This window comes from Cydia amplana, chromosome 3, assembly GCF_948474715.1.
Source record: "Cydia amplana chromosome 3, ilCydAmpl1.1, whole genome shotgun sequence".
In the NCBI taxonomy this organism is placed as follows: domain Eukaryota; kingdom Metazoa; phylum Arthropoda; class Insecta; order Lepidoptera; family Tortricidae; genus Cydia; species Cydia amplana.
The window spans coordinates 4414443-4431058 of NC_086071.1; the positions used below are offsets into that span (position 1 = coordinate 4414443).

General features: G+C 36.0%; 1 protein-coding gene across 1 annotated transcript in view; it reads right to left on the bottom strand.

Annotated features, from left to right (window-relative positions):
- LOC134662395 (semaphorin-2A-like) overlaps nt 1-6302 on the bottom strand; it is a 98580-nt gene extending 92278 nt beyond the window's left edge. The window contains exon 1 of the mRNA XM_063518609.1: nt 5258-6302. Coding sequence (XP_063374679.1) covers nt 5258-5399 — 142 coding nt within the window. The 5' untranslated portion in view covers nt 5400-6302. The remainder of the gene's footprint in view (nt 1-5257) is intronic.
- Between the last annotated feature and the right edge of the window lie 10314 nt (nt 6303-16616).

Below are 16616 nucleotides of genomic sequence, written 5' to 3' on the forward strand. Positions count from 1 at the left end.
TCGGCGACAGAATATTCGGCATGACATGCGAACATTTTGAGTCACAATTGTGTATTAAGATAACTGATCGCGAACAAAGCACAACGTTTGCTAAGATTATATTTTTTGTGGAACAGAATTAATGAACATAGTTAAGAGTCAACCAAATCAGACCCATGATAAAAATAAAATGATTTTTAATCAACAAAGGCTCTAAAAAGGGCTCTAAAGTTTAACAAGTTTCCAAGAACACATTCTAAATATTAAATATACCTAATTTGTGGTTACTTTTATTATGCAATTTTCCTTTTTAGGTAGGTCCAACAGATATTTGGCCGAATAGTAGGCAACATTCACTATAATTCAAATTGCCATTGTAGCTAGGACAATGGCATCGGTAGTATCGGTACCTACCTATCAGAATTGTAATCATAGACTTCAAAGGAACAGTTAAGGTAAACGTCTCAGTTCTCGACATGCTAAATGAAATGCCCAATAGTTGATACTCCGCGGTCACCTCTATTGCTAATGTCGTAAGCTTAATTATTTCATGTACAGTCAGCTGCAAAATGGAAGTGGCTATGCAATTTTGCGCGTGGGTACTACTTGGGCAGTGACGAGCACTCCATCGTCGACATTAATTGTTCGACTTACGACCATTTAGTTTTGCCTATGATTCTGGTTTGGTTTATAACTCAATTTAGCCCAGTCGGCAGACGGAGTCAATTACCTGCGCCGGCGCGGCCGGTTTGTGCCCCACACCCCGCGCCTCGCCCCGGCACCCGTGCGTTGTATGTTGTATCCTCGTGTTTTTTGCTCCACTCCGCATGCGAACCTCTTAACGATTCCTTGTAATAAAGATAGTCGGCAATTCCAAACGGTTGCGTAGGATCGAAATTCCAAAAGATATGTATTATTATTAAAATATTCTGAGGTGGGTAAGTATACTTCGTTTAAATTAAAAGCCAATGATCAATGATCAATCAAGTAAGACGCTTGAACGGTTCAAAAAGCCAATTGAAGCGATTGTCAGTCATCGCAGTTAGCTTGTTGATACAATGCAGGGCTTGAATTTCTCGAATACGCCTCACCAATCCCTTTACCTACCAATCTTCTGCGGCTGCAAACGTCTATCAATTCAAACGGATGCATCAAACACAGACAAGATTTCGTCTTTGGTTTCTGAGTCATTTCTGTTAATGTTGGTTGACACTTTTTGGAACTAAGTAATAATTAAAAGATAAGTACCAGTTGATTTGTTATCATCTACGCGTAGAGTTAATATTAGACGGTTCGTTTTCGTGGTTCATTTTGCATTAAGTAATTAACACGTCTGAACACGAAGTACTTAAGAGACCGGTATCGATTTTAATCGCAAAAATGTAAAATTGATAGATTTAGTCGATGACACTGTGCACCTTTTGTTACGTAATAGATATAACAAGTACTGGTACCTATTAGCACGTCTTCTTATCTCGCATTTGTACAAATAATTTTTTTGAAAACTGACTCACTAAATTAGTAATGATTTTTTTTTCTGATGGACGTTTAGGTAAACGCGCGTAAAGCACTGATTTAGTCGATCTTATTTGTAAATTTCGTAAAGTTTGGACTGCTAAAAATGGTAATTTTGTATTACACATATCCTGTACTCCAACTTGCATAGACTACATTATTGTTATATGATATTGAACAAGAGTAAATGAAAGTTAGACGAAATCAATTTTCACCAGAAATTACTTCAAAACAAGTGAAAATTTTTCGTGAAAATCGACTTAATTTCAACGTAATTTTGATACTTAAACAATCTACAACATTTCCTGAAATTGTTCTTTTACATCATTTTTTATAATTTATAACTATAATTTTTTCATGAATTTTTAAAAACTGCCCCTTCTCGTCATATATTGCCGGTGAGTGACGCACGCTCGGGACCTTATTATTAAAAGGCAAGATGAGAAGACGTGTTAATAGAAACCAATACTTGTTATTTAGATATTACGTAACGTAACAAAAGGAGTACAATTTCAACGACTAAATATATCAATTTTACATTTTGGCTCTAAAATCGTTAACGGAGCCTTAAATCAAAAATGCAGAATTAATTTGTTAGTGAAACGATTCAACAATGTTGGATATTTTCATTCAGCTTCATTCACTCTCACTTAGCAATGTGCAAGTTGCAGAATATTTATTAACTCACATTTATAGACATTTATAGAGATTTATTTTATAGGGTCTATCGCGAAATTTATTTTATTAAGTAAGTACCTTTATTTACCGACGTTTCGACACAGGTTTCACTGGTCGTGGTCGCGGCTAATATGTGTTCAAAATGCGAAAGTTTTGACAAAAATGCAGGAACATTCTCACAAGTTTTTGGAAACTTACACGAGAATTTAATGCTAGTTTCCACTCAGAAAGATTATTATAGGAATTTTTCAAATTGTATTATTTTTAATATATATTTCGGGGATCTCGGGAACGGCTCTAACGATTTCGATGAAATTTGCTATATGGGGGTTTTCGGGGGCGGAAAATCGATCTAGCTAGGTTTTATTTCTGGGAAAACGCGCATTTTAAAGTTTTTATATGTTTTCCGAGCAAAGCTCGGTCTCCCAGATATTGTATATAAAAGGAAAAGAAAACATCTACTGAAGTGAACAATTATTAAAATCCCGCTTTGAGAACATAAGCAAATCAAAAACATTTGCTGAACAGTAGACGAGATGAAAGCATTTTTATTAAACTTAACCAGCAATAGGTATACGAGAAAACTTATAAACGTCATCATGAGCGAGCATTAATATCTAGCGCATTTTTATTGCTCGGCGCCACTGAGGAATGCTTATTATTGCTAATGACGGAGACTGTCCGACGCGCCCCAAAAGAATTCTTCTAGACCACTGGGCCCAAAAATTAAATGTCCATCTTACTCGACAGTACACTCGATATTAATTTATAATAAATAATGTACCTATTGTAATATTGATAATTAAATGTATATAGTAATGTAATTTAAATATAGAATAGTAATTATTTATGACATGTAAAATTGTAATTTTATTAATAAATATTTGAATTGAATTGAATTGACATGAAAATGCGCTCAGAACTTCAAATATATCGCTTATAAATGCCGAGTAATTGAAATATTCATAATAAACGAATAATACTGGACTACGCTAGACTCAATCCATGCATAATATGTACATCGAGTACTAAATTAAAATAATACTGACATGCCTTGGTAATAATAAATTGCTGAAATTTTAATATGTAGCAACACAACTCTATTACAAATTAACTAATTAATTACAGAAATCCACTTACGTTTATTATTAATTATATCTATGCTTTAATTACCTTTCATTCGCAAGCACAAAGTATTTGAACATGAGATGTACAATTAGCACAAATACCACCATAAGCAATAAGATGTACTTAAGTTAACAATTAATTAAGCAATTAGCTAAGTCTACCCATCTATGTTTAAAGGGAGTTCCCTCTGCCAACAAACTGTTCTGCAGCTTGGCAGAAGAAAAAAATCTGTATGATAGGGTTTATTTCATCTGAATAATTTTTTTTTTACAATCTTTCTACGCCTGTTCTTGTGAAAAACTGGCTTTTCGTATGCAAAATCCCATCCTACAAAGGTATAGATAAGTACGTCACCTCTCGCCGAGTGTTTATTTTAGTTTATAGTTCCGTCGGCTGCAAGACGCGGACATCTGTTAGCATGCAATATGCCGCTAACTATACACATACATACATTGGTAGACGTCACTTTGAAAATTCTATTTCTATATTTAACAAGGAAAGTAGATTAACTTGTTTGCTTTCCAGTTTATTTTGTGTAGCGACTGTTTACCTATTATTTACCTACAAATCTAACTTTTTTTTTTTTCAAATTTACAGTTTTCAGATTTGTCCCTGTATTTGTAGTGTAAGACGATATACTCACCAAATTTCATAGGTCTAGGTCAACGGGAAGTACTGCTAAGCTACATTAGCTACTACTTTATTAAATTCAATCAGGTGAACTTTTTTCACTCGACCAGCCCGAGCCGAAGGTATATGAGTAATATTACCTATCAATTAGTTACAGCAGGGCTGACTCTACTATACTTAATTGATAGGTACATAATTTCATAGAATCCTACCTACATAAATTGTGAAATTAAATTAAATTAGCAGTCGACAATTCTCCAGTGAGCAAGGAATATAATAAGAGCATTGGGTACGCCTACCTATTGCGTGTTTCGGATTAGTCACAACTCGAGAACAAATGTAAACCTAAACAGTTATCTCTATTCATTCACTTACTTGTTTGTAAGTCAATGTACTCAATTTGACCACACTTTCTTAAAATTTTAAATTATGTAGTTTTATTTTTCACAATTAAAGGAAATATGAAAAATTAAAGATAAAAACTTAAGGGGATCCCCCACGCCAATGACCTTCGATCTGAATCCCTTAGTTTTCTAATGTGTTTTTTAGCTTATCATATTAACAGCAACGGCTTTAAGCAATATAGTATCCCAAATTTACTTCAAAGTTCATAGTCTTCGAGATATTTGTCATCAAAGTTGAACAATTTTAGACCAAAAAACTGGTTTTCTGGCCATAACTTTAGTGTTAATTAGTTTAAAATTAAAATCCCCGATGCGTTTTTCGAGACGTCAAAGACGAACCCAAATATGTAGGTTTCGTATAACTAAGATCCTTCACAGCAAACTAGATACGAAAAAAGTGTTTTTTTTTTTTTAGACAATGATAAAAAAAATCATAAAAAATAAGCATTCATTTCTTTCAAAATCCGGTCGACAAAAATGAAGATAAAAGATTGAAGAACTGATAGCCGTTTGTCTTATAATTCTATCTGTGGTGCAAAAGAACGAGATACGATTCAAAATTTGCCAAAAATCGATGAAAACCCCAGGTAACCCTTTAATGTTGCTGAGTGGATAGATAGAAATACTCTTTATTGGCATACCTTAGTAAAATATACAGATTAAAGAAAACAAGTGATAAAAGATAGAGATAGACAATAAGCGGTCTTATCCCTGAAGCGTGATCTCTTCCAGACAACCTTTGGGTAGCGGAAACCAATAATTTAATATTTAATCTACATAGGTATTTAATAACCTAGGTAAATTACTGACTGTAAATTACATATCTCAATGACGTACGTACCTAAAGAGTATGCTCGATGAACTGTGATCTACTCGTGGGTCATAGATCGTGTGCTCTAGAGTAGAGAGGGAGGGTGACTCACCTCGATGATGCCGGACGCGGTGGTGCGAGACGGGCCGGCAGCACGGCTGCTCCTGGTAGGCGGTCCAAGAGTCCCCCAGCACGACCGCCAGCAACGTCCACAGCGCGCCAAAAGTCCACTGTCCATCCATCCTGAAGTTCATCTAACACATCCAACACATTCACTAACGTTCACCGTCTGACCCCACCAAACTGCCTACATTATCGCTAACAATCCTTCAAACAATGCATCCAGTTCCAGAACTATTGTTAGCAAAGTCAACAACTTATTCCGGAAAACTTCAACTGTGTGTGTTTACATTACGCGTAAATCGAAACGCAACGGGATTGCGGTTGATTTCGAATAGAGTTGAACGTACTTTAGCGATTAATCACTATCATGCAGCGCTTGTTATCTCACATCAAGTTATAATCTGTTCGTGAGCGCTTACTTTGTTCGGTTCGCTTGATTTATTAGTTGGGGAAGAAGTATCGTCGCGATCGTCACTGCGAGAAGTCGGCGAGCGACCGGCGCGGCGTGCACCCCCGACATCACATCGGCGGCAACTGAACTGACTTGACTGACTGAGAACTTGCCTCCGGAATGGAACCGGTAAACTCGCCACATGAGACAACGGATTTAACCGAAACGCGTCTCTGCGTTTGCCTGCACCCTCCGTTTGTGGCAAACAAGGACGGCACGAACCTGAAACGGCTCGACCTTTGAAAGCTCCACGCGAAGGAAGCGCGCTCCGCTCCACTCGTACTAAGGACAAGACTTTACGAAAACTTGTAAGTTAAAAAGTTTTGATAATTTCGCCGATCCGGAGCCGCTTCTTAATCGTGGGGGAGATCTGACTGCGCGTTGACCCTCGGTCGTTACGAACATATTGTAACGAAGGGGATGGATGTTCTCTATAAAACGTAGTAAATTTACCTAATTTATGTTTTCGTTAGGATACGCACGAAAAACTTTTATGTTCGTAAGCACGCAAAAGGAAGTTAGTAGTTTATTTTTTTCTTTTGTGTATGTGTATAAGCGAGCTAGTGCGTATGAGTCACGGGAGACACGTGGTCGTAAATAACGGAGGAATTTAAACAAGTCGTCGCTTCGTCGCTGTAAATACCGACCAGTCACACGAAACTAACTCTCCGATCGGCCTACTTACATTGAAATAGGTTGCGTATTTAACGATAATTTGGTTTATTTTCGAGTCTGGTTATTTAAAAAGGAAATTTATGGCGCGTTTTAATGATTAACTCATCAATTTGTGTCAGACATCAGTTGTTATACCTTTTTTTGGAGAGTTTCATTAGATATGTTAGATAAACATCAATTAAGTTTTTTAAATTCTAAGTTCTGTTCTCGATAATGTCTCTTAATTATATGAGACCACTTAAATATACTTCACTACATAGTATAAAACAAAGTTGCTTCCCGCTGTCTGTCTGTACCTATGTATGCTTAGATCTTTAAACTATGCAACGGATTTTGATGCGCTTTTTTTAATAGATAGAGTGACTCAAGAGGAAGGTATATGTATAATTCGTTAACCCGTGCGAAGCCGGGGCAGGTCACTAGTCTATAATAATTGAAAGATTGAAAGATAATTGTCACTTTGTAACATGGCAAACCTGCATAGTGCAGTTAGGTAGCGCGCGCACTCTGGCTGGTGATAAGAATAGTTATTTGTACAACAAGTGATCAAAGTTTGATATTTCTTCGAGTGCTTATTTTGAGTCCCGTGCAAGCGAAAGATTCTATAATAGATTCACGAGCGTAGCGAGTGAATCTAATTTAGAATCTTGAGCGTAGTAAGGGACTCAAAAGCGCACGAGATGTAAATAACTTTGATCTCGTGTAGTACACAACATTTTTCACCTCAGCGCAGTGAGAACATACCTATTAGACAACTTGAAAAATGTAATCCTTGTTCATCACTTAATACCTGCACTCATGTTTTCTTAAGATATACAAACAATTAAGTTTAATTACCGCAATGGAACACAAAAACAAAACGTAATAATAAATTCCATTAAAATAATATAGAAATAACAAACATTAACTGACACTTCAAACTTTTTTTTGTAAAAAAAATCTTTGTAAGATACGGTCCGAATTGCGGATACGTATACTATTTGTCAACTATGGTAGAAATTCTTAAAAGTAAAATAATTAATTATGCGTGATGATCTGTGTATTTTTTGAGTTCGTTATTTTAATTGTACAATAAGATACCTAAAATATAGTATTTTATCAGTTTTTATCAAATCTTAAACTTTAATTTTATTTATTAATTATTAAGAATTCATACTCGTACTTGGTTTGGAACGATGCGGTCTGAAGTTTTTCGGGGGTCTATTATAAACCGTGAATATACTGTTGAATGTCGTTTTAACTTTTTTTTGTCTGTTTCTTTTTGCTAACAGTGTGAAAGGGACAGAGATAATAGAACCCAAGAATTTCGAAGTTTTATTAGACCCCGCGTTGAAATGACATTTGACTATAAAGGTCACTTGAATGTCATTTTGTCTCACTCAGTGAGCAAAATCGCATTTTGCTCACTGTTTTTAAGAATCAAAGTACCCTTGTTCGAGCTGCTGAGGTGAAAAAAATATACCTTGCGCGCTCGGCTTTTGTTTTGTGGTGAACATTTCTGTCATTTCGCTACCCCTACAAAATTTAATTTTGTACCTATTACTAAACAGTCGTTATTATCTATTGGGGTTTAAAAAAGTATTGTTTCAATTAATTTTTAATATAACTGCTGCCACTTATACTTACAGGTAATTTTTTTTAACACCCGCTATTACTGTTTTTGTCTGTATCAAAATGAGCCTTGGATAGAGTAGCAAACTAAATTAATAAACGACTATTACTCCAGCCTAAAGGCTTTCATGTAGGCCACTATGCCAGCTACTGTACGTATCTATTAATAATTAATTACACCGATATTGGGATGTGTCCACGCACATTAACGCGAATCAAGCTGAAACTGAACCTGTAGCTTAACGAAAAGTCACGAAAAGGCACCAGAGCCTGTCACCACCGACTCCAATCACTACGCGCTCTACTGAGCTACGCAATTATATAAGGTAAGTGACTAGAGTTAGACCAAGATAAGTCTGCAACGATTTTAATAGCGCATGCAGTGCAAGTGTTATTTATACGTCATCATTTCATAGAAGTTTGACGTTTAAATAACACTCGCATTGCGTGTGCTATCAAAATCGTTGCAGACTTATCTTGGTCTAACTCTATTATTTTAATTACTAACGACTCCCTGTTTACCGAAACCTAAGTATGTAGCAGGGATGTTGCGGATGCCGATTTTTTGACATCCGCGGATGCGGATGCGGATGCGGATTTTTAAAGGCTCACATCCGCAGATGCGGATGCGGATGTCAAGATAGGTACATAAAAAAGGTCAAATATTACATTTTAGTAATTTTTATTTAAAAAAACCGGCCAAGTGCGAGTCGGACTCGCGTTCCAAGGGTTCCGTAGTTCCGTACATTAAGTCCGACTCACGCTTGACTGCTAATTTCTAATAGGTTTATTGGCTAATGACTAAATTACCTAGCAGTCTAGCACTTACGCCGATGCTAAGACGTTCCTGTGCCGACCTGTTCCACATCCGCATCGATTTTATGCGGATGCGGATGCAGATGCGGATGTTGAAAATAATGCGGATATTCGCAACATCCCTGGTATGTAGTTACGTAAGTATTATAAGTACCTACTTAGCTTAGTTTATGTTCCATCTTGAAACTATTTAAGAACCTAGTTTCTGTGCTACAATTTCAACATTTAAAATTTGTAAAATACTCCCGGTCAGTTTAAAACACAAATATCTCTTAGCAATTAACAATCATAGCAATAGGGTGCATATCTCGACACGATTAGAACATAAACATAATACAAGATCAGTGGCTGTGCAAAAATATGAAATACCCCGCGTTACTAACTATTACGAAGACAGAACATTAAGAAAATTTAGCCGTATTTTTTAAATAGTCTGCCTGAAAATATCAGGCTCGAGCCCAATAAAATTAAATTTAAAAAAGCACTAATGCTGCACTTACTGAAAACACTTGGGTGACAATTGTATGCCTGTGCCTGCAAATGTCACTCAAGTGAAGTTAGTTATAGCTACGATGTTAGTATTAAATATTAATGTTTAATATGTTACGTTGATTATGTAAGTAGGTACCTACAACAGAGACTCGCGCCTGCAGTCAAACTGTGCAAACAGTTTTGCAGGGAACTGTATTAGATTAAAAGTTTATTTCATGTATTAATAATAACAAATAAATAAATAAATAACAACGAATATAAAAAATGTCTTATAACACCTTTTATTTTCTTTATACATTTTTTTAATTCACAAAGTCACATGTCATGTTGCACTAATGTACCCATATCTCAGTCAATCACTACAGCAACTTTACCTGTATACATGACGTTGTTCGCAAAAGTTGATTGCAAATTTGTTAAATCACGATTACAAATATGTAGGTGGGTCGTTCTCGCATTTCGTGCAAATCGGTGTTTTCGGAAATTTACCAAAAATGTGGTGGCGTTTTCAAATATCTGTTAATGCAAGGTTGTAACATAGGGCCTAAAGTATATGTCTCTCCAATGAACAATTCTAAAAAGATATGTATTTTCTTTATATGTACAATTAACACCCAATTTTTTCATTCATCTCTACATGTAACGCGTGAAGATATAACTTTGACCTACATTTTAACCTTAAGATACTACAAATAGAAAATTCGTTGTTTGTTCAATAAATGACTTATTTAGTTATGTTTTAAATCGTATAATATTAGAAGCTAGAAATAAATAATAAAAACTATACAGCCTTATAAGTGTATGGTTCAAGTAATTTCTTCATTACCGACGCGAGAAATAGATTAGCTATATTTTGCTATATAGCGAGGGTATATAGCGCCTACCGCCGATGCAACACATTGTTCGTCAGTCAGTTGGCCGCGTGATCTCGTAGCGGACGCCCGTGTGCCGCTGTTAGCGAAAATATATACGATCTCTCGGGTCGGGAAGGAGTGTGGTTCTCGTTAGTCTTCATCGCCATCGCGTGATTTATACAGTAAGTAGCAAGTGTACATTATTATAATTATACGTAATGAAGTGTTTTAGTGTCCCCTTTCAGATGGTTTATTCTGCAAAATTAAGGTCTGATGCCAACTGATGTAGGCGACAAAAACTTCCAAAACTTCATTCATATCGGTTTCATTCACTTCTTTTCCTTCTAATTTTACTGGGAAAGGTAATGAATGACTTAAGAAGGTAATGATAATATATTCGAGGCAGTGAATTTAATGGAAAGAGGCTTAGTTATTATAAATATTACGTTGTTATAAACATTTAAAACTGTATATGATAATAGGGGAGCCCAACCGGGGAGCCTTTGTAGTCTAAGATGGTCGACCTTCACCGATATGTCTGACGGATGAAACTTACATATTATGAAAGAAAATATATTCCTGAACATAAATAAATAGGGTTGCTTAAAGAAATATGGTCAAAACTATGTTTAATTATTTTTTGAAAAAAAAAATTTTTTTTCTTTAAATTTCACCGATCTGTCTGACAAACGAAATAAGTTCCAATGGAAAGTATACAACTTGTACAATATAAATCAACTAGGTTGCCTATCTTTTTCCGGTCACTATTATGTGGTTATAGGGTTGCTTGCGAAAATCCGGTCACAAATAAGGTTTGCCAGGCTTTTAAATAAAATAAGAAGGGAAGACTTTTAGCGATAACTCATAAACGGCTTAACTTATCAAGTTCGCTTTAATTTTGTTTGAATAAGTTTATTAAGCACTATTTTTATGATTTTTTTCCATATTTTTTGGATCGATTTTTCAAAAGTTAGAAGGAATAACCGTTTTTTATTCTTTCTAAATTATTATAGGTGAACCAGGATCTATTGAGGGTGCGCCATGTTACGGAAATTTGTTGGTACTAATTTCTAGCAATGGCAACAATTTTAATAATAGACAACATCTACCCTCTATGATAGTTGTCAATATTGACAATGTAAACATTGCTTTGTCTAGTTTCGTGTGAATTATTATTAGACTGCAATAATCATGCCGAAAGTTTTAGATTTTACAGAGAAAAAAGTTGTAAATAGTGTATATAGTTATTTATTGGAAGAAAAATGTGCGGGAGAGAAATTTCCTCCATTAGAAAACATAACGAAATTAGCATCTGAATTGACGGGTAAGTTTCAAACTTATGGACAAATGTCACTATAGTCAGGTCGTCACGATTTGGTTGATGTCTTGTAATAATTTGATTTGTGTATTAGGTGTATTGCATGCATCGGTATCACGGATTGCTAGCGAAGGGCGTAAGGGCGGAATTAAACGACCAAACCTAAAAAAAAGAAAACAAAAAAAGAAAATAGATTTGGATGATATTCACGCTATTCATTTTATCTAAATCGAGTCAGCCATTTAAGCGTAAAAACTGAAGAAATATCCAAACATCAAACTTCGCACTTATTAAAGTTGTCGGAATAAAACAAAAATCATCTGCTAATTTCCATTGTCCCCACTATACAAATTGTTGCTATATAAAATTCAAAACGAGCGCCCTCTTGACAATACTCCCAAAGTTCTGGTTTACCTATATTTCCGAATTGATTGACTTTATCAAAAAATGTTGTTTGCAAACTCCTATTTATTTTTAAAGACCTATCCGACGACACCCCACACTATAGGGTTAAAACGATAAAAAAAATTACATAGGTACAAAACGCGAATGATTTAAATATATTTTGTCTATGCTAATTTTTGAAAATTTGAAAACTATGTTTTATGTGATATGGTGCGCAGATGATCAAACCGACTTAATAAACACTTGGGGTTAACAATCTCGACTTATAATGATGATAAGTAAATGGTGAATGTACCATCTAGCTTGAACATTATAAGTTGAGATTGTCAACTCCAAGTGTATGTCAAGTCGGTTTGATCATCTCCGCAGTGCTTAAGACACATGTTTTTAATATTGTTGATTTTAATTGGTGTTAATTTTCTTGAAATACAGTTTTTTATATAAATAATAAATAAATAAATAAATATTGGGGGACATCTTACACAGATCAACCTAGCCCCAAACTAAGCAAAGCTTGTACTATGGGTGTTAGGCAACGATATACATACGTATATAGATAAATACATACTTATATACATAGAATATGTTCGATTTCATAAGTTTGTTTCATTACCGTCCACTGATAAAATTACCATCTCGTCCGAATTCATTACCAGCGCGTAGTTCATTACCAGTAGCCTTATTAAATGAAAAGTAATAACGTTACAAAGGTGCCTTTAGCAGAAAAATGTTAATAAATGAATCCACAAATTGACGAAACTCAAAAGTTTACCATTTAAAACAAAAATTACAAATCGAGAGAATCTCACCGATTTGCACGAAATGAGAGAATGACCCAGGTACTGTACTTAACACGAACACCCATTATTTACTTAAAGTTAAAGCAGAGGTAAGCGTGAGGCGGGTGAATGTGTACAAGGGCACTCATAACAACTAATAGTAATCTACTTATTTATTAAGTTATCTGCATTGACGTATAACAGGACTGGCCTTACTGGATGCCTGTACTGGATACATGGATAATGGAGCCAGTACAGCGGTGTGACACCGCTACAACGCGATTGGTTGATGAGTACGCATCACGCGCGCGATTGGTCGCAACTAGTTGCGTTAGCCTGCCCGATTTGGGTCGGTTTCGTGAGTGACACCGCTGAACATTTTTAGTGCCGTAAGACCCGTCCTGAGATATACGTCAATGGTTATCTGCGAACTTGTCGATAAGCCCCGCTTTGAGCTGACCGTGATTAAGGCAGCTGGGTTAGCTTTATCAATTACTTAAGCTCTGCTGTCTGTCCAAGAGGGCTCCACCGGCCTTCAATCTTAATAACTTAATTATAACATCCTCTCGCCATAACTTCGTGTAAACTTATATTAACTATTAACCCTTTGAAGGCCAATCTGCGTGCGAGTTGCGGTAATATGATGTGTAGCCTGGGCGCCAGGTAAAGGGTCGTCCAGAAATCATGTGATCGTTTAGAGGGGGGGTGGGGGTAAGAAAAATATCACGAATGATCACGATGGTGTCAGAGAAGATATCACGTGTAATTTTTTTTTTCAAAGCGGCAAGCCTAAAACAACAATATAACTCAAGAATTTAATTAGGTCAAATAATCCGCTCTATTTTATATGCGTATTTACCCAATAAAAAACATTCATCGCACCAATTAGCATCTTGAACATATACGCTATACAGTAGAAATGACATTAGACTTGCTTAGCGTCTAAGGGTACCCGCATCATAATTATAAAAAGATAAAAAAGATAAAAGATTTTTATTCGTGACGTTCACAAAACATGTACGAACATGTACAGACAACAACAGCAAGAACAGAGAGAACAATAAGTGTGCATCACGAAATGGACCCAACTCAGCATAATGCTAGCTATACTCGGTCAACCAGATCTTGACAGTAGAAAAAGGCGGCAAATTTGAAAAATGTAGGCGCGAAAGGATATCGTCCCATAGAAAATTTGAATTTCGCGCCTTTTTTTACTGACAAGATTTGGTTGACCAGCTATATAAAGCCAGCGCTGGTCTTCCATACGGCCCATTCGGTGATGCCACGACAGATAACACAAAAAGATACATATTAAAACATTTGCAAAGATACACAGAAGAAGTAAGTAATTAAGAAAACAGAGAATACAAAAATTTATACATGAAAACAAATTAAGACTACAAACAAAACAAAAAGAAAAGAAAAACATAAACATAGACAAAAAATTATAATGACGTAAAATTATGAACGCGACCATACCATGTGTCAACGCTTGCCTGCAGCTGCTAGCGCCAGCGGCGACGTGCGAAACTAAAACTGCATAAGCATGGCATGGCATGGTCGCACCATGGGAAAAGTTAAATAAGAAGATGGACAACACAATATTAAGTGGGCGTAACAAACTCATTACTCATTATCACGTGATCTTGTGGCAGGGGAGTGGGGGATTGCGATAAAATCACCAAATATCACCAAGGGGCAGGGGGGGGGGGGGGTCAAAAATAATATGATCACATGATTTCTGGACGCCCCTAACAAACATTTTTTTAATGGATAAAAGTGACATTCGGATGACGACTGCAGCAACGTTAATGCTACAGCGTTGACTCGGGCCATGTCACGGTATATCTCCTTGATATCGGATATATTGATTATCTCTCCTAATAGCTTAAACCAACAAAAGTCTATGAATTTCAATGGTTAGGATATGCGTGTAGCGTCTTGGGCACATTATTTGGGAACCCGGGCTTGATAGTCAAAAAATAGTGTGGCATATTTTTTACGGCTGGGAGTGGGGCTTGCCGGTCAAACGGTTAATTAGCTAGGCGCTGGGAGACGCACTTACACCGCAATTAAAGTTATTCTCGAGGCAGTAGGTATTATCGTATTCATTAGCAACGAGGGTCTCATGGCTACTACTGTTGTAATAAGCGCTTGTACAGTCAGCATCCAAAGTTGGGTATCAGACTACTCGTCAAAATTTCGTGATAGCTTAACAAAAAGAGATATGGCTATATACATGTATAGTATTACTTATATAAAACAATTACTTGCATATAAAAATACTTTTGAACGTTAACTGTCATGATATATATGTCGGAGCGAGACACCAGAAGGACGTATTGCAGTATTACAGTTCATAGCTTTAAACGCCTGTATAAAATCGATTAGCAATGTTTGGCTACATATTATTTGCTTGTAACGGAATCATAAAGAGAGTAACGCCACCATCTATTGGCGTATTGATGAACTAAGATGACAGGTAGAAGGCTTTGGAACGTCAAGAGGGGTATCTTGAGTGAACGTAGGCACGAGCAGGCATTTTTGTCGTTATGTTGGTAGACTGTTCAGGCAGGTTTACCAACTTGAATTGGAGGCGGGAGCGGTTGGCTCCGCCGCTGGAACTGGCTTCTTTCTTCTTGATCGGACCGCGCTAGAGATCGGACGTTAGCCAAGCTCGTGCCTAATTCGCTACGTTCCTGAAGGCTTATACCTGAAGGATTATTCTGAAAGTTTATAGATTCTCACTTTCTTTAACCGTTTATCTAAGTGTTTTATTCCAAGTGTTATTTTGATTTCTTATGTGCCATTAGAAGCTTACTTTTGTAAAATAAAGATTTGAACGGTTTCATGTGATCTTTTTATTTTGAATTTAACCAGTCAACATTCTAATAGCAATTAGTTCTTTTCATCATTTAGTACTGAAATATTAGTAGGCACTAGTATGGTTAATGAGTCCGAATATTTATTTCATGCGTTGGTAGCATACCTACTATTTTGGCTGTGAAGTAATACATCTAGGTACTACCCCCACGCGCCCACCGCCATCGGGACCATCCGTCCCCGACATCAGCAAGTGGGATAGATGCGGAGTTTCATGTATTGCTTACACAGCCACCTGGGAGCGTGGTGTATTTCTGGTGACCTACATTCCATAATCTGGACACGTGGTAAGGTAAGCTCACGTGTCTAACCTTCATTGAAAGGTGAGTGTAATTCATTGTTATTTGGTGAGAATTATTGTGAAATTGTGAATTATTATTGGGGCTATCGAACAGAGTGGTCGTGACGTGACGTCATCTCTGGGATCGTTATGTTTCTTTGTAATTAATTTTTGTAATCCATTTAAATCGAAGCGATCTTGAGTTATTTTGATTTTAAATCCATACTGTTAATTAAAACCAAGTATTAGCTATCACGACGTGATATTATTTTATCGTTCACATATGAATCTACCCTCAATAATTGATTTGAAAATACAATTAATTTTTAAAATCCATTTAAATCTAAGTTTGGTATGAAATCCATATTGTTAATTAAAATCCAATATTGGCTGTCGCGACGTGATATTATTTCATCGCTCACTTGTGAATCTACCCTCAATAATTGATTTGAAAATACAATTAATTTTTAAAATCCATTTAAATCTAAGTGATCTTAAGTTATTTTGATGTGAAATCCATATTGTTAATTAAAATCAAATATTGGCTGTCGCGACGTGATATTATTTCATCGCTCACTTGTGCATCTACCCTCAAAAAATATTTTTTTTCATGAAAATACAATGCACCGTTAGAAATTGATCCTGCTGATTTGCCAATGCAAGGATTATGTAATCTTTACCCTGTAACGTTTAGTAATTAATAAAATTGCGACAAATTATTGCTCGTAATGCCGTGATAGATCACAAATAGTGCATACTATGGAAACATGAGCTACGCATATGA